At 42.1% G+C, this 24,402-nt stretch overlaps 1 protein-coding gene across 1 annotated transcript in view; it reads right to left on the bottom strand.

Annotated features, from left to right (window-relative positions):
• Positions 1 to 5,244: 5,244 nt before the first annotated feature.
• The window catches only part of LOC117346249 (vomeronasal type-2 receptor 26-like), a 64,380-nt gene continuing 45,222 nt past the window's right edge, over positions 5,245 to 24,402 (bottom strand). Inside the window, exons 6-8 of the mRNA XM_033915650.1 lie at positions 21,028 to 21,035; positions 18,787 to 18,896; positions 5,245 to 6,140 (exon numbers count right to left, since the gene is read on the bottom strand). Of these exons, the coding sequence (XP_033771541.1) occupies positions 5,245 to 6,140; positions 18,787 to 18,896; positions 21,028 to 21,035 (1,014 nt within the window). The remainder of the gene's footprint in view (positions 6,141 to 18,786; positions 18,897 to 21,027; positions 21,036 to 24,402) is intronic.

The following is a 24,402-nucleotide window of genomic DNA, read 5'->3' on the forward strand; positions in this document are numbered from 1 at the left end:
TCAGTTTGTGGTCTTCCATCCAAGTTGTAACTGTAGCTAGAGTTCTGTGTAGTGTGTCTGACATTAAGAGCATTGGTTGGTCGAAAGGAATGAGGATGGTGATGTCATCAGCATAGCTATAAGAGGATAGGCCTTGTTTGTTCAGGTAAACGCCAAGAGAGGCGGTATATAGGTTGAAGAGAGTAGGGGACAGTGGGGACCCTTGTGGAATGCCGCATGGGTTGGACCAAGGTTTGGATTTTTCTTTGTCTGATTTTACTTTGTATGTTCTAGATTTTAAGAAACCTTCAAACCATGAGTATACTTTATCTGAGATGCCTATTGAGTCCAAGATTTGCAGTAGGATGTTATGGTCTACCAGGTCAAATGCCACCGTCAGGTCCAACTGTATGAGCAGCATTTTTTTTCCAATGCTGAGGTGTTGTCTTGCTGTGTCGATAAGTGAGCCTAGTAGTGTCTCTGTGCTGAAGTTAGTTCTGAAGCCGGATTGCGTGGGATGGAGTAAGTTATGGTCCTCGAGATAGTTGGTGAGGAATTTGGCTACTAATCCTTCTGTTAGTTTGATATATAGAGGTATTGAGGCTATTAGTCTGTAGATGGATGAGAGGTCTGTTTTTCCTTTTGGGTATTTTAAGATTGGGGTGATGATGATTTCGCTGAGGTCATTCGGGAAAATGCCATCTGTGAGCATGATTTGTATCCAGTGTAGGAGTAAGGTACGGAACTTAGTGCTCGCTGATGACAGGAGATATGGCGGGCAGTGGTTGAGTTCACATGATGCTTGGCTGTACTTATTGTAGAGTTTGTTGAATTTGGTCCAATGTATCTTAGGGAATTGGGACCAAGATCTGTCTGCAGCACAAGATTCATTTTCTGTGGGAAGTATTGTGACTTTGAGTAGGTGGGTTGGGTTACTAATGAGAGTAACTCTGGTGTTTGTAATTTTATTCTTGAAGTGTTCAGCTAGGAGGGAGGCTGAAGGGGAGGAGTTATTGTTAGTGGTCAAATAGGGTATGGTGTTAGATCTTTTAATATTTGGAATAGTTTTTTGGTGTCTTGGGTTTTTTTTTTATTTTTTTTCTCTGATTGTAACATTTTCGCTGATTGTCCAGCCCTTCTTCGTTGTAAACCGCCTCAAACTACTATGGCTTTGGCTGTATATAAGAAATAAAATTATTATTATTATTATTATTATATAATTGCAGTGCTGAAATAATTTTGAGAGTGTAGTTTGGTAGTAATGAAGAGACACCACCATTTTACATCAAACAGACTGGTCACATTGTGGCAGAAGCAGAGTCCATCTTGTTGGGCAAAGAAGGTGGTAAAAGCATGATGACATGCTTATCATGACTTCTACACTTTCATCCATATTCCACTGCTTGAGCCTAGACCTCAAAAGCTCAGCATTGAACTTGGTGAGGCCAAGATCTCTTTTTTTACCACATTGGCAAGTGCAGTGTGCCTGTGTTATTGTTTGCCATGTGGCAATACCCTACCGTGCTTTAGTAAAAGGGTCCCTACATTTACTCAGCATAGAATCAATCTGGAATGTTCTGCTTAAAGGGTAAATTTCAGAATATAAATGATCTGGGCACAAAAGCAAAGTTTGAGGGGAATGCTAGCTATTTTCTATGCTTTTGTGGCATAGGCAATTAAGAAAGAATACTTATTACCCAGAGGCAAAAAAAATAAAAATAAAATGCTGTTATCAATGTGAGTTTTCTTTGCTTTTCTATACTGTTAAACATAAATTACAATGTTGGAAAACTTAGATCCAAGATGGCGGCAGATTAGTGCAACACTCCTGTACTAGGTCGGAGCATTCCGATTTTTCTGAAAAATAATGTCTCATACCAACAGAAAGGGAATGGTGCAGTCAGAACCTTGGCGACCAGCACTTCCCTACCTGCTCAGTGGTCTACATGGCGTTTTCTTGCACTTCGTCTCCACTGTTGCCCAGAGCCCAGTCTGCTGTCTCATCGGCGGGAGGAGCCACCAAAGAGCTGGACTTTGAAACATCTCTATCGCCTCCAGGTTCTGTTCCCCCGCTGCTTCCAGCCCCAGCCACGGTACTGCTGGGAGTTCCAGACAAGGAACACTCGATCTGGGAAACCCCAATCCAAGAAGCAACTGCTGCGAGTTCTAGAGAGGAGCATGAAGAGCTGGGAGGAGTAGTGCAAACTAATCCCCAGCTACAGAAACCTGTGGCAATAACTGTGGAGAGCATTTGGGACTGCTGGGCATGATGGACCTCTGGTCTGACCCAGCAGAGGCAAATTCTTATGTTCTTATGTTCTTAAGACACTGAACACTACAGTTTCAAGATCTTCTACCCAGATTGTATCGCTTGTAAGTACAGTTGAGAACCTGGGGAGAAAATTGGATGGGACAAAAATGGAATTTTCCTCTGAACTAAAAAAAGTCTCAGACAAAACAGATAAATTTGAAGAGTTAAAATCCAGTATGGTGAAGGAAAGGATTGTTCTTGATAGGAAGATTGACCAGATTGAAAATTTCAATTGTAGATTTAACATAAGCATTTAAAATTTTCCTAAATCCTTGGTGATGACTCCCATTGATTTGCTTAAAAAATACTTGATTGAAGTGTTAGGATTTTCTTCTGATAATATTCCGCCGGTAAATCGTATCTATTATCTACCTGTTAAAAAAAGCAATGGAACCTGAACCAGGGACTTTACAAGCAAATATTCTTGATCCTTTAAATATTACGAATATACTGGATTCAACTTGTACCGAAAATACTGATAGAGCAACCCTATTAGTATATTTCATATTTGAACAGGATGCTAATTCTATTTGTAGAATGTTCTTTAGAAAATCTCAATTACCATTTTATGGGGAAAAAAAGTCTGGATATTTCCGGACATTACAAGACGAACTCAAGAAAGAAGGAAGTTATTTCTTGCCATGAGACCTGAGGTGGTTTCTATTGGTGCCTCATTTTTGTTCAAATATTCTTGTAAATGTATGATAAAATACTTGGGTATTAAATATATGTTTTTCTCCCCAGATCAACTAAGGTTATTCATTGATATGAAGAAATTGATATGAAGGTTATTCATTGATATGAAGAAATGTTTAGTGTAATTTAACAGTTTATATAGAAAGTGGGATAATTGTTAAGCCATTCTTCATAGTTGTTTTCTTTTAATATTCTCTTTAATTTCACTTGGATCCTCCGACCTATGTTATGATTGAGGTCTAAGGAAGTTAGTAAATTTTTTCTTTTTTCTGCAAAATTCTATTTTTAATGATTTCTTCTGTATTACCTAAACAAGTATGTACTCGCTTATAATTTTAAAATACCAATAAATAAAAATAAATAAAAAATTACAATGGTGGATAGATTGGAGTTTGTGTGTCTATAGGCTCCTTTTACACGCGCGCTAGCCAAAAATCTACCTGCTCATAGGGAGCCCTATATTTAGGCATCTGAAAGCTGCCTATTGTAAGTGGTGTCTATTCTACAAAAGAAAGCAAAATACTAGTTTCATATTCAATCCCAGATTATGTACTTCAATTTCAAATACTCAGAAATTCTCCTCAAACATATGAACCATATTACTCTTCCCTCTAACTCTAAAGTTAAAGTTAAAAGAATATATATCAGATCCTCAGAGGTAGGAAGATCTTCACCTGAAATGCTGGTGACAATATGTAATTTAATCTCTTTTTTTTTTTTGCCTTGTTATATGTTAAAACAGAAGCACTGAATATTCAGATACTGCAATCACAGTGGTGGCCCTATACATGTGGAGGGGCATAATAATAATAAAAAAATCTAAGTCCTTTTTTGGCCTAAGGCCGTAAATGCTTAAAGTAGCAGCAGGGAAAATATCCATTCTTAAAAAAACATCCAAAATGAGGGGTTTTTTTGAGAATGGCCTACCTGTACGTTCAGTAGTTTAATCACCCAGACCACCACTACTTCTAAACAAACCTAAAAATAGCCCAAGTTCCAAACGCCCAAAACAAGACCTAAAAGCTGGATTCTGTAACCAGCGTCTGTCTAAAACAACACCGGTTATAGAATCACCCACCCCCCACAACGATTGTGGCAGGAGAGATGGCTCATCTCCCCTCCCGTGATCGAGATCTCCCCCCTTAACTTCTGGGAACAGCGGCAAGAGAGATGCCCAATCTTTCCTGCCATGGTTCACGGTAGTTTGGGGGTATGGTAATTGCGGAAGGAGAGATACCCACTCTCTTCTGCCGTGATCACGATCTACCCCCCACCCCCAAACCCCGACACAATACCGGCAGGAAGGAGCCCAACCCTTCCTGCCAAGACACGAAACCCACAACCCCATCACCCCCTTAAAATACAGGCAGGAGGGATCCCAGGCCCTCCTGCTCACTGCAACCTCCCCACCCCTTAAAATATGGGAAAAAAGGATACCAAGCCCTCCTGCCCACTGCGACCTCCCCACCCCCCTATAATATGGGCAAGAGGGAGCCCAGACCCTCCTTCCTATGATTCATGCCCCCGTTACTGCCCCCTGAACCCCAATCCCCCCAAATTCCGGATCACCCCCCCAAACCTCAGCAGGAGAGATTGGGCATCTCTCCTTCTGTGGTTCGCAGATTTTGGGGGATCGCAATCACGGCAGGGGAGATGAGCCATCTCTCCTGCCATGATCATTGTGGTGGGGTGGGCAGATTGCAGGGGCTGCTGAACTGATTGCAGCAGCCGCAATCAGCTCAGTGGCCCCTATTTAGAATTTATACCTGTTTTGACTTAGTCTAATTCAAAACGTATAAGTTCCAACTAGGCAACCTGTAAAACCTTTTGGTTATACTTGCTGTATGACTAAGTCTAGTAGGCCCACCTTCTACCCTTTCCCCTCCTCTAAAAATGCCTCTTTCCACTCTAGGCATTTAGAAGCAGGGTAAAGGCCTAAGCTGGTTTTAGATAAAGCCAGCTTTGATTATCGGCACTGGACAATCAAAAAGGCCACTTTTTGAACATTTTATTTTTTTTTATTATGGGCCCCTTAACCTAAAATGAGTAATCTATTAGGAACGTGACTGAATATTTTAATTTCCCATCCTACTCTTTTTCAGCCCTCTTGAGGATGATGAAGATACAGCTGGCTTTAAATATTGGATGGACTGTATACAAGTTGGAATGTAACTGTTGAACTTACAAATTTCTGACATAATGCAAGAATGTGTTTTTATTTTTGCTTTCCTTTAACATTTAGAGAAGTATAAGTCAATTTAATTTTTTGTGATATACTTCCTGTTATTCCTGTCAGGTCTCAATAGAATAATGTAACACTTGGGGATAAAGATACACCCCAGTATTCCAGAACCAGAAGCCAGAATAGCAAATATCTCCACTGCTACCATATACTTGCCCCTGGTGCTCAAATATGTTGGAATGAAAGATATCCAGACACTGCAGAACACCAGCATGCTGAAGGTGATATGTTTGGCCTCATTGAAACTGTCAGGTAGATTTCTTGCTAGAAAAGCTACAATGAAGCTGATACCAGCCAGAAATCCAAGGTAACAAAGAACACAGTAAAATGCAACTGCTGACCCTTCATTACATTCAATTAATATTGTTCCAATTTCTGATTGAATATTATGATGTGGGAATGGAGGAGCGGTACCCAACCAGACAAAGCATATGAAGACTTGAAGAAGGGAACAGGAAAGGACTATAGAGTATGAAACCCTGGAACCCATCCATTTCCGGAGCTTGCTTCCAGGCTTGGTGGTCTGGAAAGCCATGACCACAGTGATTGTTTTAGCCAGGACAGAGGAGAGAGAGATGGAGAAAGTTATTCCAAAGGCAGTCTGTCGGAGAAAGCAGGTTACTTTCTCAGGATGGCCTATGAATATCAATGAGCAGAGAAAACAAAGGATGAGGGAGACTAAAAGAATATAGCTTAGATTCCTGTTATTGGATCTCACAATGGGAGTGTCTCGATACTTAATGAAGATTCCCAGAATGACAGCAGTGATGAGAAAAAAGAAAAGACTAATAAATATAAAAACTATTCCTAAAGGTTCTTCATGGGATAGAAAGCTTATCATTTTTGGGATGCAGACATCTCTTTTTTCATTGGGCCATTGGTCCTCTGGGCATCTCATACAGTTGTCCATATCTGAGAAGAAAGAATATTCTATTAGTATTTCTTTTTTTATTAAACAATTTATAACATGCCTAAACCTAGGTGGGTTCCAAAATATACACATATTTTAAAGTACATAAAATACACAATTATATATATAACATTTTCACCAACATAATCAGCAAAGAAAAACCTTATACATTTTCTGTTGCATATTAAAAATCCATATCTACTATTTATATACCATAAAAACTCTTCTATCCACTTAGATAAGAAAGCTTTCATAAATACTATAAATGGGTTTTTATTAATATCTTATCTGTTGAAACCCACTAGTTATCTACAAATGTCCAAGTAATTTTTCCATTTCATTGGTTCCCCATCCATTTCTGAATACAATTCAAACTCCTCTTACTGACTTACAAATGCACCACTCTGCAACCCCTCAGATTTCTACAAATAATAAATTATTACTTATGACTGGCGTTGCCATTCAACAAATTACATATAATTGGAAAAATTGGCGTAGATTAAATTATAATTTCTGCTGGAATTCCTTATGTCATGTTTATAAAATGGAGAGATTTATTGCAATACAGCGGGGGGTTTTCAGGAAATTTCAAGATGTGTGGAAGCCATTTACAAGTATTGTACTGATTATATGACATTTTATTTTTTTTTCCCCTTAAATTTACAAGTTCAATTATGAGGGGGGAGGGGAGGGTAAATTCATTGTTACATATTGTATAAGATATTGATTATATGATAAGAGAGGTTGGGAAGGGTAGGAGATAAGAGCATATCATTTGTACCATTGATGATTATTAAGTGTTATATTTATTGTTAATTAGCTGATACCCCGGCGTTGCACGGATATTTAATTATAGCAATAACACTGTAAATGGAATCAAATAAAGATACTTTATAGTGGTGAATGAAATTATTTTTTAACAGCTTTATAAAAAGTACAATATTCAAATTATAATGTGAAATATTTGACAAAATGAATACAATACAACTAACACAAAACTTGATTATAAACAACATTTTTAGTTTCACCTCCAGGAGCAAGAACATATAAATTCTTGGGTGAACCACCCTTGATCAAGCAACATAGAGTTGTCCATGGGAAAAACAGGGGGATCTTAAATCCACTCCAGAGTATGTAATAGTCTGTCCCTGTGATTTGCTGATTGTGATAGAGAATGCAAGTCTCACTGGAATTTGCAATCTCGTAAACTGAAAAGGAAGATCTGTTGGAATAAGTGGCATCCAAAAGTTTCAGTATTGATTTAAACAACTCAATATGTGGAAACTCAGGTCGAAAAGAAACTCCATGCAGTTTGTTCCCGGTTCAGAATGGAACCTGTGTTCCTAGTTCAGGATATGTGAGTACTCATGTAATGTAATAACATTATGAACTGGGGTGCATGAAGGAAACAGTTACAAACACAGTTAGAATATACAAACTCTATATGTATGGTGTCCGTGGTAGAATAGAAACGATGTCCCTAGTGGTTATAGTGTCATAGAAAGTGTTTTATAGTTGGAATTACGGTGAGAATGGCAGCTTTTTACATCCTTTCCATTGACATGAATGGGTGAAATCTGATTTTCTGTTTGTAGCTCTGCCCACATGTGCAGGTGGGCCGTGAGACCCCCAGAACATATCACCCCAGGTAGTGAGGGATCTGCATACCAAGTTGCGTTAAAATCGGTCAAGCCGTTTTTGAATTACTGAGAGAATTGCAGCTTTTTACATTTTTTTCCATTGACATGAATGGGTGAAATCTGATGTTCTGTTTGTAGATCCGCCCATGTGTGCAGGTGGGCCGCGAGACCCCCAGAACATATCACCCCAGGTAGTGAGGGATCTGCATACCAAGTTTCGTTCAAATCGGTCAAGCCGTTTTTGAATTACTGTGAGAATGGCAGCTTTTTACATTTTTTCCATTGACATGAATGGGTGAAATCTGATTTTCTGTTTGTAGCTCCGCCCACGTGTGCAGGTAGGCCGCGAGACCCCCAGAACATATCACCCCAGGTAGTGAGGGATCTGCATTCCAAATTTCATTCAAATCGGTCAAGCCGTTTTTGAATTACTGTGAGAATGGCAGCTTTTTACATTTTTTCCATTGACATGAATGGGTGAAAAGTGATTTTCTGTTTGTAGCTCCGCCCACGTGTGCAGGTGGGCCACGAGACCCCCAGAACATATCACCCCAGGTAGTGAGGGATATGCATACCAAGTTTTGTTCAAATCGGTCAAGCCGTTTTTGAATTACTGTGAGAATGACAGCTTTTTACATTTTCTCCATTGACATGAATGGGTGAAATCTGATTTTCTGTTTGTAGCTCCGCCCACGTGTGCAGGTGGGCCGCGAGACCCCCAGAACATATCACCCCAGGTAGTGAGGGATCTGCATACCAAGTTTCATTCAAATCGGTCAAGCCGTTTTTGAATTACTGTGAGAATGGCAGCTTTTTACATTTTTTCCATTGACATGAATGGGTGAAAAGTGATTTTCTGTTTGTAGCTCCGCCCACGTGTGCAGGTGGGCCACGAGACCCCCAGAACATATCACCCCAGGTAGTGAGGGATATGCATACCAAGTTTTGTTCAAATCGGTCAAGCCGTTTTTGAATTACTGTGAGAATGACAGCTTTTTACATTTTCTCCATTGACATGAATGGGTGAAATCTGATTTTCTGTTTGTAGCTCCGCCCACGTGTGCAGGTGGGCCGCGAGACCCCCAGAACATATCATCCCAGGTAGTGAGGGATCTGCATACCAAGTTTCGTTCAAATCGGTCAAGCCGTTTTTGCGTGATCGCGGCACATACACACACACACACACATACATACATACATACATACACACATACATACCTCCGATTTTATATATATAGATTTGTTTGGATATATTGTTACACTTATTGTAAATTTGAAAATGAATAAAGAATTTTTTTAAAAAAGGAAAGTCCCTCGTAACCATACTTTTCCCCTCCACTTCCAACTCCAGACTCAGTCCTTTCTATCTTGCTGCACTCTATGCATGGAGCAAACTGCCCAGTTTTTTTTGAGGCAACTTTTAACCCCTAACTCTTACCCACTTAAAAAAATACCCATGTCCTTTCTTTTATTCTCTCTGCAAGTAAATCTCCTACACTTATATGTCCAAACTAGATTGTAAGCTCTTTGGAGCATGGAGCATCTATTATATGTCAAATGTAGAGCACTATGTATGTCTTTCAGTGCTTTATAAATTTATTCATTTATTTTAAACATTTCTAATCCGCCTATCAACTAGGTGGATTACAATTTCACGTACATAATATAAAGGACATACTTTAAAAAATGTACAAATTCCAACATCTATGCACTATTGAGAATCATGTAAAATATCAGTGTCCCAGATCAATTTGGGTCATTTTGAGAAAACTACCAATATTACATTACATGACATTATATTGGTGTCTTTTATTCCACCAATACCTTCCATTTCTAGATGGATTACCATAAGAGGAGATTCTGATCATATCCAGAAGATTACAAGATAGCTATTTAGTTGGAACGTTTAGGCTCTGGAGAGAGATTGAGGTAACTGGTTATATCATGAGCTTGTCTTAATAAATTTCCTAGAAATTTCCTAAATAACATACCCCCTTTTTTAATAAGGTGTGCTGGCCGATTTAGCTTGCATAAACTGATTTAATGCATGCCCATTATATTCTATGGACGGGTTAGCATTTATCGCATGCTAAATCAGTTTGTGTGCACTAAATCAGTTTGCACATGCTAAATTGATCAGCACACTTTAGTAAAAGAGGGGGATAGTTTTGATTTCTCTCCTGAAGGTTTTGTAGTTTGGTTCCGAGGTCAGCGAATTGGCGAGGTGGTTGTCTTCTTACTTGTAAAAGGCTTTAACAAACAGATGGATTTTTACCAATTTTTTAAGGACCCAAATTCAGAACACGACCTCAATGAGCCCTTCGTTGCATTCCAAAGCATCGTCCCAGCCACCGAGTTCACTGCTCTCCAGGTCTTTCTTTAGTGCACATCGTGAATTTGTTTGAGGGATGGTCTCATTGCTGTTTGTGAGCATAGCTCATGTTTTGGCACATATCTTCTCAGTGCCTCAACCAGGTACCTTGTTGCTTCCCTGTAGAGTACATGATGTATTATCAGTGGCGTACATAGGGGGGGGCGGGGGGGGGGGGGCGGGGGGGGCGGGCCGCCCCGGGTACCAGCCCTGAGGGGGTGTTCCCGGCCTTGCCGCTCAGTCCCCCCCCACGCCCGAAGGACCGCTCGCCCCACTGACCTTCCAGCACACCTATGAAGCAGCCCGCAGCAGGATCGCGACGTCAGCAATCCCTCAGCTGCTTGGGCGCTGCTTCCTGCGCCGCGGTCCCGTCCCTCCTCTGACGTCAGAGGAGGGGGCGGGACCGCGGCGCAGGAAGCAGCGCCCAAGCAGCTGAGGGATTGCTGACGTCGCGATCCTGCTGCGGGCTGCTTCATAGGTGTGCTGGAAGGTCAGTGGGGCGAGCGGTCCTTCGGGCATGGGGGGGGGCAGTAGCTTAAGGTAGCCGGGCGCAGGAAGCAGCTCCTAAGCAGCGCAAAGATAGCTGACGTCGCGATCCTGCTGCGGCTGCTTCATAGGTAGTGCGGGGAGGCCAGGGGGGCGAATGGTCCTTCGGGGTGGGTCGGGGCATCAGGCCTTCAGGGTGGGGCGGGCGGGCGGGCAGGCAGACTTTCAAGGGGGAGGGGGGTGACAGGCAGGCAGGCAGGCCTTCAAGGGGGGGTGCAGGTCTTCGGGGGGGGGGGTGCAGACCTTCAAGGGGGTGCAGGCCTTCAAGGGGGGGACAGGCAGGCAGGCCTTCAAGGGGGGGACAGGCCTACAAGGGGGGGGGGACAGGCCTACAAGGGGGTGCAGGCCTACAAGGGGGGGGGACAGGCCTTCAAGGGGGGACAGGCCTTCAGGGGGGGTGCATGCCTTCAGGGGGGGTGCCGACCTTCAAGGGGGTGCAGGCCTTCAAGGGGGGGACAGGCAGGCAGGCCTTCAAGTGGGGGGACAGGCCTTCGGGGGGGTGCAGGCCTTCGGGGGGGGGGTGCAGACCTTCAAGGGGGTGCAGGCCTTCAAGGGGGGGACAGGCAGGCAGGCCTTCAAGGGGGGGACAGGCCTACAAGGGGGTGGGACAGGCCTTCAAGGGGGTGCAGGCCTTTGGGGGGGTGCCAACCTTCAAGGGGGGGTGCAGGCCTTCAAGGGGGGGGACAGGCCTTCAAGGGGGGACAAGCAGGCAGGCCTTCAAGGGGGGGACAGGCCTTTAAGGGGGTGGGACAGGCCTTCAAGGGGGTGCAGGCCTTTGGGGGGGTGCCAACCTTCAAGGGGGGGACAGGCCTTCAAGGGGGGACAAGCAGGCAGGCCTTCAAGGGGGGGTCAGGCCTTCAAGGGGGGGACAGGCCTACAAGGGGGTGGGACAGGCAGACCTTTAAGGGGGGACAGGCCTACAAGGGGGTGGGACAGGCAGACCTTTAAGGGGGGATAGGCCTTCAAGGGGGGACAAGCAGGCAGGCCTTCAAGGGGGGGTCAGGCCTTCAAGGGGGGGGGACAGGCCTTCGGGGGTGCAGGCCTTCGGGGTGGGTGCAGGCCTTCGGGGTGGGTGCAGGCATTCGGGGTGGGTGCAGGCCTTCGGGATGGGTGCAGGCCTTCAGGGGGGGACAGACCTTCGGGTGGGGGGTACAATCCTTCGGGGAGGGTGCAGGCCTTCAGGGGTGGGGTTTAGGCGTTCAGAGGGGGACAGACCTTCGGGTGGGAGGTAAAGTCCTTCGGGGGGTGCAGGTCTTCAGGGGGGGGGGGTGGCCCTTCTGAGGGGGGACAGACCTTCGGGGGGGGGGGGTCCTGGTGTAAAAGTACACAGAGGGAGAGAGGGAAGGGGGGGTTCAAAGATACGTGCATATGCCAGACTTTGGGGGTTAGAAATAATGGGTCTAAAAACAGAGGAGTGGGAGAGAGATGGTGCATAATGGGATTTAGGGAGGGAAGGAACAGAAAGGGAGAGAACTTGGAAACAGGGGATGGTGTGGAGGGGGGATAGAGATACTGGATAGGAGGATAGTTGGGAACAGAAAGGGAGAGATGGTGGATCCTGGGGTGGTGGGGAGTTGAGAAAAGGTGAATCTGTGGATGGAGACAAAAAAAAAGGAAAGATGCCAGATCTCCGGGAGAGGGAAGGGAAACGGAAGGGGAGAACAGAGATGGCAGACGGATGGTTAGCACGGAGAAAGGAGACCCTGGCAAGCAAGACAACAAGAGCCTGGGACCAACAAGATTTGAATATTGATCAGAGAACAAAAGGTAGAAAAAATAATTTTATTTTCTGTTTTGTGATTACAATATGTTAGATTTGAAAAGTGTACATGAGACAGCTTGAAATGGGAACTTTTCTATTTTTGTGAATGGCAAGGCTGAGTTCAGTTAAAATATATGCTTTATAAGAAAATATAATAATGTGTTTTATAAAGTTTATAAGCATTGCTGGCATACTCGGTGAGGTGTTCCTAGTGTTGGTGGTGGTGGTAGCATGTCAGTGTGTTGAGAGGAAGAGGTAGTCTGGGAAATTCTGCTGAGCAAACTCTGGGCCCATTTCCACCCCCAGTTAGTCCACTCCACTCAACTGGTTCACACACTGAGTGGGTCTTTGGGTGTTATTTCTGGGTAGTTGTTTTAGAATCTCTTCCAGTGGTTTGTCAGTATCTCCTTCTGGTCCAAGGAAGGAAACTTTGTCAACCTTAGCATTGACCTTCAGAATATGTTTGTAACAGCGCTGCTTGTGTGGCATTAGGCTATGTAGTGATCGAAAGAAAAAAACAGACCTTTGCACATTTTTGCACTATATGGTGGGTGTATGAGGAGATTCATTTCCTGCACAGTTAAGTCCATGTGAAGTTACCTTGTGCTGTATTTGACATCTAGCAAGGTCTCTGTTTGGAAGGAAAGATCTAAGCTTAAAAATGAAGTGGCCAGAAGTTATGTTAAAAGTAGATAGCGTAGCTGGTTTTAAGAAAGGTTTGGACAAATTCCTGGAGGAAAAGTCCATTGTCTGTTATTAAGACATGGGGGAAGCGTCTGCTTGCCCTGGATTGGTGCACTCAGCAGCAACAAATACTAGTTTTGGCTGGCTCTTTCCCCGCATTTCTCCTCTCTTCCCCACGATTTAATATCCAGTTCAGGCAGTAAGTAAATGCATCGGCAGGGGGGGTCTGGTAAGTCTTGGGGGCTGGGGATGGAAGGTGAGAATCAGTTCTGTAGGCTATCAGAAATTTGCTTAATTATCTACTCACACAGAAAAGCAGTAAAGTCAATAGGTTCTCTGAGTGGGAACAACCTGTTTGATCTTGCACTCTTGTGATTGACCAATTGTTTATCACTGTTTAATTTATCACATTGATTAATTTGAGCACACCTGAGGTGTCCTATGATGGTGTGCACTGCAGGCAGAGGAGCCTTATTGTGTAAAGCACTGGAGAATTCTCTCCTCTCGCTTACCTCTCACGCTGAGGACACCCTGCTTCAGTATAATCATTTATATGATTTATCTTATAAACATTATTACGTGGTCTTTTCCTCAAGTGCTGAGACATCAGGTTGTTCCCACTTGGAGAACCTATTGACTTTTACTGCTTTTCTGTGTGGCTTTAACATTTTTGCTATTCAGTATACCTAAACTATTATTCAGTAGAAAAAATATGGTTTGTTCAATCAAATCCTGTGTGGACATTGGACTTCTATGAGTGAATGTTCTGCTTGATTGAACAAACTAAATTTTTTCTACTGAATAATAGTCTAGGTACAATGAAAGTAAATAGCAAAAATGTTTGAGTAGATAATTAAGGAAATCTTTTTCATATTGCTTGCTTATGGACTGGGAAAAAAGACTGTTCAAGCAAATGTCTCCAGAACTGCTTTAATGGAAAAATGTGATTTTTTTTTTTTAAGTACTTTGTGAAATTTATTGTTGTTGTGAAATTTATTGTTATACTTTGTTTAAACTTAAAAAGCGGTGTCATTAACAGTGAATCTAATCGAAAAATCGATTCAACAGGGTGAATCGAATCGAATGAAATATTTTTCTCTGAATCGGGCAGCACTATTGGCTACCATGAGAATGGGCTACTGGGCATGATGGACCATTGGTGTGACCCAGTTAGGCTATTCTTATGTTATGTTCTCATCTGTAGGGGCCTTTGTTTTCACTTCTTATTTTAATGTATTTTTTTCCTGGGAACTTATCAGTGTTTTTTTATAATGGGAACAAAAATGGAAGAGAATTAATGTGTGTGGAATGGGGGGGTAACTAATTTCTTCAGCTAAATAATTCAATCCACTTCAAACAGACATAGGAGAACTCACGCACCATTCACACACCCTCCAACCAAAAACGTCAAAAGAAAAAAACTGTTCGACAACCTCCTAGCCATTCGAGCTGCAACACTTGACCCCCAACTCTACAACCTATTGACCTCGACCACAAACTACAAAACCTTAAAAAAAGAAATAAAAACCCTTTTATTCAAAAAACACATAAAACCAAACTAACATAATCAGAACTGTCCCAAGCATCACCTGCAACTACTCCATATGTACTTCTGATGTCATGACAATTCCGACATAATTTATGTTATGTTATGTTTGGAATAATGGTTACATAAATGAGGTTCAATAAAAGAAAATTTTCACTGCCTGTTTCTATTCTGACCATTTATTCCATTTCATGGTTATTGCAAAAAAAAAAAAAAAAAAAAATTTTTCCATGAGGGGGGGGGGGGGTGTCAAAAAATGATGGGCCCCGGGTGCCACATACCCTAGGTACGCCACTGTGTATTATAGTCAAAATTTTGTACTCAATACGGTACTCCATGGGCAACCAATGTAATTGCTTCAGCACTGGAGATATAGGCTCATAGAACCTACCACAGAAATAGCTCTAGCCCTAGTATCTGCATATCAATCTGCATTAGGCTTGGCTAAATATTGCTTTTAAATTTAAAAATATTTTTCTCTCAGCTAAGTTATGGGAGCTTCATGTTTTTTGTAAAGCTTTAATACACATTCATAAGGTTATTTTATAATAAATCATATATATGTGAAGAACAGGTAGGCTCCTTTTTTGGATGTATTTTTTAATTTATTTTGTTTGTTTAAAAGATTAGATATACTGTTAAATCATGGTCATAGTGATTTACAATGCAATTAAATACAAATCATTGGGATTTGGCCAACTGGAATCTTAGGCCAATCCCAGTGCATCGCAGAATGTACTGGGAGATGACCCTAACTTTCCAGTTGGCCCAGGTGCCTAAGGCCGGGAAGGGACAGGGCCGCTATTCCTTTGAAAGCGGGTCTACTGACTGGCCAACTAAACAGGTTAGGGGGTATGGGTGGGGTCCTTGTTGGGGTGGGAGGATCTAGGTGGAGTTAGTGGGGGTCCAGGTAGGGATAATATTTTGGGGTTCCAGGAGTTGGGATGAACTTTCGGAGAGGGGCAAACTTTTTTGGGGGTAGGGGGGTGTTGGCAGGATGGACTGGGCATCTCTCCTGTCTCCAATCATTGGGGGGGGTTCACAGGGTATCAGCAGGAAAGATTGGGCATCCCTCCTGCTGGAGAACATTGGGCTGGGTTCGGAGGTACTGGGCAGGAGGGACTGGGCATTCCTCCTTCCACAATCTTTTGGGGGTGCTGGCAGGAGAGATAGGGCATCCCTCCTGACATGATCATTCAGGGATTAGGTATCCCTCCTGCCAGTAGTCTTTGCAGGGGATGAGGACGGGTTGCCACTAAACTTATCATGGCAGGGAGATCCCTTACAACAATAAGCTCAGCAGCAACCCGATTCTCTAACTGGCACCTGAAACATGGATGTCAGTTAGAGAATAGGGTTCTTAGGCAAGCTTAGGCACAATTCTCAATAAGACATTTGTGTGCGATTATCAAAAGTGTCCTATACAGAATTCGAGCCTGAGTGATCCGTGTTCTTATGATGTCATTATTGGGATTCCTCTTTTTATTGGTTGGAATTGAAAGAGGGGGTGTATGGGAGATTTTAAAAGGTTGACACTCGCCTCCTAATCACCATTTTGCACTTGCTGTGATTGTAGAACAGGAATTATTCCCTTGCTGCAGCAGAAGGGAAACAGGGAGAAAGATCTGCTCCTAGAGAACTGTTATTAAATTAAGCTAGTCCATCAGAAGATTCTCAACTTGTTTGTGTTCTCTCTTATTCAAATATGGCTGGTCAATTAACGACTAAAATTAAATAAACATTGGCATGTGACAACTATATTCTTGTTTTACTGAATTTCCAACTTTTGCCTATTAAGAGGGGAAGAATTGGGGATGAAAGGTTGGTAAAACTAGAGGTGAGCAAAGAGGATGTCCTCAGACAGATAGACAGACTAAAGAGCGACAAATCACCAGGCCCGGACGGCATCCACCCAAGGGTACTAAAAGAACTGAGAAACGAAATAGCAGAGACACTTCGCCAAATATGTAACCTCTCCCTAAAAACAGGGGAGATCCCAGAGGACTGGAAAATAGCAAATGTCACGCCCATCTTTAAGAAGGGATCAAGGGGTAACCCGGGAAACTACAGGCCTGTGAGCTTGACCTCGGTTCCAGGGAAGATGATGGAAGCAATGGTAAAGGACACAATATGCGAATACATAGAAAACCATGGACAACTGAAGGCGAGCCAACATGGCTTCTGCAAGGGAAGGTCATGCCTCACGAACTTGCTGTACTTCTTTGAGGGAATAAACAGCCAGATGGATAAGGGGGAATCCATAGACATCATTTACCTTGACTTCCAAAAAGCCTTCGACAAGGTACCTCATGAACGGCTACTTAAAAAGCTGTGGTACCACGGGGTGCAAGGGGATATCTACCGATGGATCAAACACTGGTTGGCTGGCAGGAAGCAGAGGGTTGGAGTAAAAGGCCAATACTCTGACTGGCAATGGGTCACGAGCGGAGTTCCACAGGGGTCAGTGCTGGGACCTCTACTGTTCAACATATTTATTAATGATCTGGAGGCAGGGACAAAATGTGAGGTTATCAAATTTGCTGATGACACCAAACTCTGCAGCAGGGTTAGAAACACGGAAGACTGTGAAGACCTGCAAAGGGACCTAACGAAACTGGAAGACTGGGCAAAAAAGTGGCAAATGAGTTTTAACGTAGAAAAATGCAAGGTCATGCATGTAGGGAAAAAGAACCCGATGTTCAGCTACAAAATGGGGGGAACACTGCTAGGGGTGAGTAACCTTGAAAGGGACCTGGGGGTGATGGTCGACACATCACTGAAACCATCGGCGCAATGTGCGACAGCCTCAAAGAAAGCAAACAGAATGCTGGGCATCATCAAAAAAGGTATTACAACCAGGACGAAGGAAGTCATCATGCCGCTGTATCGCGCAATGGTGCGCCCGCACCTGGAGTACTGTGTTCAATACTGGTCACCGTACCTCAAGAAGGACATGGCGATACTCGAGGGAGTGCAGAGGAGGGCGACTAAACTAATAAATGGTATGGAAAATTTTTCATACGCTGACAGGTTAAAAATGCTGGGGCTGTTCTCCCTGGAGAAGAGGAGACTTAGAGGGGACATGATAGAAACCTTCAAAATCCTTAAGGGCATAGAGAAAGTGAATAAGGACAGATTTTTCAAACTGTGGGGAGCCACAAGCACTAGGGGTCACTCAGAGAAACTGAAAGGGGACAGGTTTAAAACAAATGCTAGGAAGTTCTTTTTTACCCAGAGGGTGGTGGACACATGGAACGCGCTTCCAGAGAATGTGATAGGCCAGAACTCTGTACAGGGGTTCAAGGAGGGTTTGGATAGGTTCCTGGAGGATAAGGAGATAGAGGGGTACAGATATAACTAGAGGTAGTTTATAGAAATAGGCAGAAACCACTTCACAGGTCACGGACCTGATGGGCCGCCGCGGGAGCGGACCGCTGGGCGAGATGGACCTCGGTCTGACCCAGTGGAGGCAACTTCTTATGTTCTTATGTTCTTAATTGGCTGGACAAAGGTCATCTTGTGGCAGATTTAAAGTGGAGCATTACTTATCAAGTAGTGCTAGGTTTCTTTAGAACTTTGATTTTTTTTTCAGTCAACTGGGGCTGATGAACAGCATTTATAAAAAGATAAGTAAATTCAATGTTTTTCCTTTTTGATGTGATGAACTGGTATTTCCTGCTTGCATGTACAGATATTATCTGGCCTTGAAGGTGAATTATGAGTGATATAATGTGGAGTTTTATCCTGACCTGAGATTTTTTTATGGTCTCCATTTCTTACATGCCACTTACTATAGGGTGTGTCTATTATCTGAGAGTTTTTTTTTCCTCCGCTATTATTTACTCTACCAGATTAGATGTCTCTGCACCTAAGTTTAGAGGCTGGTGAGGTGCATTTTATTATTTTCTTGGCCAGGAGCATCAGCCCACTAAGCTGCTAAGAAGTTCTTGGGCAACCATTGGAGACAATATACTGGGTTGAATGGTCTACTGGTCTTTTTTCAGTATAAATTTTATCATGTTTTTATAAATTTTAAAGAGCAGGCACCACTCTGAATAACCTGCCAGCATGAGCATCTCATGTGTTACCAATCACTCACCAGTCTGATTGGAAATTTCTCCATCTGGACAGGGAATACAGTCATAGCAGCAGACGGGCTTTCCTTCAATGGGCAATTTCCTGTGTCCAGGAGAACAACTCTGACTGCATCTGGATTGTGGAGGTGTCTAAGGATTGAGGGAAAAACATCTTCAAATGATAGTGACCTTTGAGTTTAAAAATGCAACATTTCTTTTCTGACCACTTATAGACCAAGTCAAACCTTTTCTTCAGATATCACAAACTACCCCCTAGGATGTTTGTTTGCAGAAGGATTTTTCTATCTTTCTAATGTAACTATTTTTCATCAACTGGTCATTTATTTCTAGAACACCTAAATTATATAAAGTTATTTGCTATTTTTGAAACTATTTTCTAGATATATTTTGATGGTGGTTATCTGCAGTGTGTCCAAACTTGAAGGGAAGTGTTGGAGGCATAGTTTGGGTGAGGTAAGGGTGGGCTTATGATTTTGATATTTTTCTACAATAATCAAACATTTTAATAATAATAATAACAATTTATATACCACCATAGCCGTGAAGTTCTATACGGTTTACAATGATTAGAAATGTTACAGATTGAATAGAATAAACAAAGTACAGACTTAGTGATTGATAGTTCTAGAGATCGTTTGTTGAGGACTAAGATTGTATAGGTCGGTTTCCTAAGTATTTCAGGAACAGATGTGTTTTTAGGTGTTTCCTGAATTCCCTATAGGTAGTAGGCACAAGTAATTGTTCTAGGTCTTTACCCCATAGTGCTGCTTGATGTGAGAAAAGATATTGGTGATGACTTTTAAATTTACAACCTCTAACTGGTGGGGAAACAAAGTTTGGGTAAGAGCTTCGCTTGTGTCTGTTGGCTGTGAAAGAGAAAAGGTCTGTTATATATTTAGGGGCTAAGCCATAAAGTACCTTGAAGCAAAAACAACCAAACTTGAATTTCACACGTGCTTCCTTCGGCAACCAATATAGAAGTCAGTAGGAAGGTGTTACGTGATCAAACTTCTTCAGTCCACAAAGAAGTCTAACCACTGCATTTTGTACTAATTGCAATCGCCGCATATTCTTCTGGGGGAGTGCCAAGTAGGTGATGTTACAATAATCGAGTTGACTCAGTATAAGGGATTGTACCAGAATTCAAAATGATGAGACATCAAAGTAAGCTCTGATGGACCAAAGCTTCCAGAGGGTGAGAAAGACTTTTCTAATCAAAGGAGTCTACCTGGTCTTTCATGGTCAGGCTCTGGTCCAGTGTTACTCCCAATATCTTCATAGTGGGTTGAATGGGATAATTAAGGTTATTTATGCACATTGATGCTTAGTGTCATGTGGGTGTGGCGATGCTATGAAAAATTTTGTTTTCTCTGAGTTTAGTTTTAGTCTGAATTCCGTCATTTTCTAATCAAAGGAGTCTACCTGGTCTTTCATGGTCAGGCTCTGGTCCAGTGTTACTCCCAATATCTTCATAGTGGGTTGAATGGGATAATTAAGGTTATTTATGCACATTGATGCTTAGTGTCATGTGGGTGTGGCGATGCTATGAAAAATTTTGTTTTCTCTGAGTTTAGTTTTAGTCTGAATTCCGTCATCCATTGCTCCATCCGGTTTAGAACCTCTGTTGCTTTGGGGGCTACTTCTGAGACAGAGTTGGTGAATGGGATAATTATCGTGAAGTCATCAGCGTAGCTAAATAGTTTTATCCCCAGCTGGGACAGTTGTGCATCCAATGAGGACATGTAACCATTGAAGAGCAAAGGGGATAGTGATGATCCCTGTGGCACGCCAGATGGATTGCTCCATGTGTTAGAGAGATTGTGATTAAAACGGACTTGGTAGGTATGTGATATAAGGAAGACTTGAAACCAGTTCAGTACCTCTCCTCTGATTCCAATTGCGTCTAGGCATTGTAACAGTTTTCCATGGTCCACTAAGTCGAAGGCAGAGTTCATGTCAAATTTCATGATTAGGGCGTTGAGGCCCTTACTGAACAAGTAACGCAAGTTGTCCAGAATGGCCGCAATTACTGTCTCAGTGCTAAACAGAGGCCTAAAACCAGATTGAGTTTCATGCAGAAAAGAGAATTGGTTGAAATATTCCATTAGTTGGGTGTGTACCAATCCTACCATGATTTTTTTTTTTTTTAGTTCAAACATTTTTATTGAGTTTTTGAGGGTTACAGAAATGAATAACGAGAAAGTAAGCAAAATTCAGGGTGTACATCACATCAAAATACTGACATGCAGTGCTATAGAAGAGAGTAATATAATAATGAACACATACTTGTAACAGTGGAAATCACTTCCATATTCATAGCTAGAAGTCATGTCAAAGATAGGCAATATGCAAATAGCCAGTAAAACAGGTCAATAAAGCTACAGAAATACGAAAGGTTATTCATCACAGTAATTAATGAGAGGCTTCCAGATAGTAAAAAATCTAGACAATGTGTTTGATCTTTCTGCAAATACACGTTCATATTTGCATGTAAGGCACAGGGCATTCCACCACATGTGAAAGTCAGCTCTAGAGAGATCCTTCCAGCAATATAGCATAGATTGAAGCGCTAAAGATATCATTATCGTAAGTAAATGAGACACATCTTTATGTACAGGATCCGAGAGAGCTTGTGCCATTACAATAATAATAGGGAATGACAAAATATCAGTGAACCTCAATATATCACAAATAGTTGACCATAATTTGCTCCAAAATTACTGCACAAGTGGGCAAGAGAAAAGCAGGTGTTCCAATGTACCCATTGCCTGATTGCATGATCAACAAAGAGAGGACATATTAGGATCTATTTTGTTGGACAGAACAGGAGTCCACACTGCTCTATGAAGAACAAAGAAAATGGATTGCAGTAGTGAGGCAGAACGAATGGATTGGAAAAAAGTCATCCACAGACTTGTCCAGTCTATAGCATCTGAAGGGAGATTGAGGTCATTGTTCCATTTCACTTCTAATTCCAGTGGCTCAGTAAATGTAGCCTTCTGCATCATTTTGTACCACATAGAATCTTTGGTGTTCTCTATAGGCAAGGAACGTAGCAGTAAATGTAAACCAGGTTCAGCAGACCTACTGAGGACATTAGGCAATGTGTGGGTTACACAATGAGATAGTTGAAGCCATCTAAAATATTGGGAACTAGTCAAGCCCCAAGTATCCAATAAATCAAAAAAGGAGATCCAATCCTCTTTGTGTAGGAGATCCCGCACCAGCCAAATACCACTGTTTTGCCATTCACGCCATGTCACTCGAGCATCTGAAATTTTGAGCCTGTCATTATTCCAAAGAGGGATCAAGGAGGAGTCAGCCCAACCAGTCGAGAAGTCTATGGCGTCAACAGCTGATTTATAAGCTAGGAGTATTTTATCCATCCTTTCTGATTTAGAGAGTGTAATACCAGCCAGGAACTGAAATCACTGTTTCCCATATAATTCACGCTCAAGAAAGAGCCAGGCAGGGATGTCATGATTTTCACCATCATAGTATCCTGCAGACATTGTCTCAGGAGGAAGGCATGATGATATTGCAGAAAACAAGGGAAATTCACTCCTCCCGAACTACGAGGTGCCTTCAATTTGGTCAGTGCGATATGGGCTTGCTTGTTTTTCCATAAGAATTTTGTGAGCAGAGAATCAACTTGTTTGTAGAAGGAAGGAGGCAAGTGAAAGGTTAACATGGATAATATGTAATTTATCTTGGGGGTTAGCATCAACTTAATAGTTTCAAGTCTTCCCCACCACGTTAAAGATAAAGGGGACCATTTAGAGATCGAAGTCTTTATGATGTTTAGCAGATGTTCTACATTAAGATGAATAGTATCTTCAATGGTAGGTCCAAATAGAACCCCCAGATATTTCATGGAGGTAGTTACCATTTCACTCCGTGTGTAGTTATTTCTGTTTCAGCCGCAGGACAGTTAAGAGGCTTCACCTCCATTTTACACGTATTCAATTTGTACCCAGACACCTCCACATAAGAATCAATGACAGAAAGGAGGTAAGGGAATGATGCTGGTGTGATGTACATCAAAATGTCATCAGCATACGTCGACAGTTTAATTTCTTGGTTGTTGAGGCTAAAGCCAGAGATATTAGAATCAGATCTAATTTGTAGGATTAGGGGTTCCAGCGCAAGATTAAAAAGTAAAGGCAATAATGGGCAACCCTACCTAGTTCCCCTAGTAGGCCGAAAAAATGAAGATAGCGTGCCATTTATAAATGTTCTGGTAGTAGGCATAGAATAGAGAACCTTAATTTTAGTGATGAAAGCATCCGAAAAACCATACCATTGCAATGCATAGAATAGAAAGGGCCATTCTATTCGGTCGAAGGCTTTCTCAGCATCAAGCCCAACCGCTAGCAATTCCTGATCAAGTCTATGCGCCTGTGCAATGACATGGGAAAACGTTCGGGTGTTGTCACTGGAAAAGCGACCGTTTATAAAGCCACATTGATCCGGGGAGATAAGCTTGGTAATGACAGACTGCAACCGGTTGGATAATAGTTTAGCAAAATTTTTGCATCCACATTTATTAAAGATAACAGTCTGTAGTTAGCAATATAGCGTGTATCTTTACCTGGTTTTGGTAGAACAATAATAGTAGCTTCAGTGAAAGAGCCAGATACTTCCCCAGATTCAATGAGATATTCAAGAAATGGCAAGTAAAATGGAATTAGGACATCTTCGAACTCCTTGTAAAACTCCACCGTCAGCCCGTCTGGTCCCGGTGATTTTTTAAGAGCCATAGAATGTATAACCAAGGATATCTCAGCAGGTGTGATCGGTTCATCCAAGATGGCATTATCTTCCTCCTCCAAGCGAGGATGTGGGATATCATCTAGAAAAGCTGGTATCAGATGCGGAGAGCAAAGTTTAGAAGTGTATAGTTTTCTGTAGAATTCCATAAATGCTTGGGAAATGGCAGATGTCTCTGTGAGTTCTTCATCAGTATCTAATTTGATGGAAGTAATGTGAGATTTTTTCCTCACGTCTCTTATGGAAGTTGGCCAGGATATGACCACATTTATTATTCTCCGCAAAGTAGGATGCAGATTGTTGGAATATTGCATGTGAAGCTTTGTTGCTCAAAATAGAATTGTAGTGAAAGCGGGCTCTATTCAGGTGGAGTAATAAGTTTATATCAGAAGGTGTTTGTTGATGTTGAGTCTCAATCCATCTGATTTCTTCCTCTATGCGCTGTTGATCTTCTTTCAATTTCTTATGTTTATTAGCTGTATAAATGATGATGATTCCTCTAATAAATGCCTTAAATGCGTCCCAGCAACATGTCCAAGATGTTTGTTCAGGCGAATTAAATAGAAAATACTCTTGAATCTGAGATCTAAGGAAATCACAAAAGAATTTATCTTGTAATAAAGCATTGTTAAAACGCCATTGTCTTGGTATCATGGTAGGAGCCTTGCTTTTGATCCATAGAGTGATAGCTGCATGATCCGAAACAGCTATCGGCAAGATGTCCGTTTCCATATCGGAGGTACACAGGGAATCACTGCTAAGAAAAAAGTCGATACGAGAATATGATGAATGTGGAGGAGAGTAGAAAGTAAATGCCTTCTCTTCATTATGAGTGTGTCTCCAGATAT

The sequence above is a fragment of the Geotrypetes seraphini genome, chromosome 12 (genome assembly GCF_902459505.1).
Source record: "Geotrypetes seraphini chromosome 12, aGeoSer1.1, whole genome shotgun sequence".
NCBI classification, from domain to species: domain Eukaryota; kingdom Metazoa; phylum Chordata; class Amphibia; order Gymnophiona; family Dermophiidae; genus Geotrypetes; species Geotrypetes seraphini.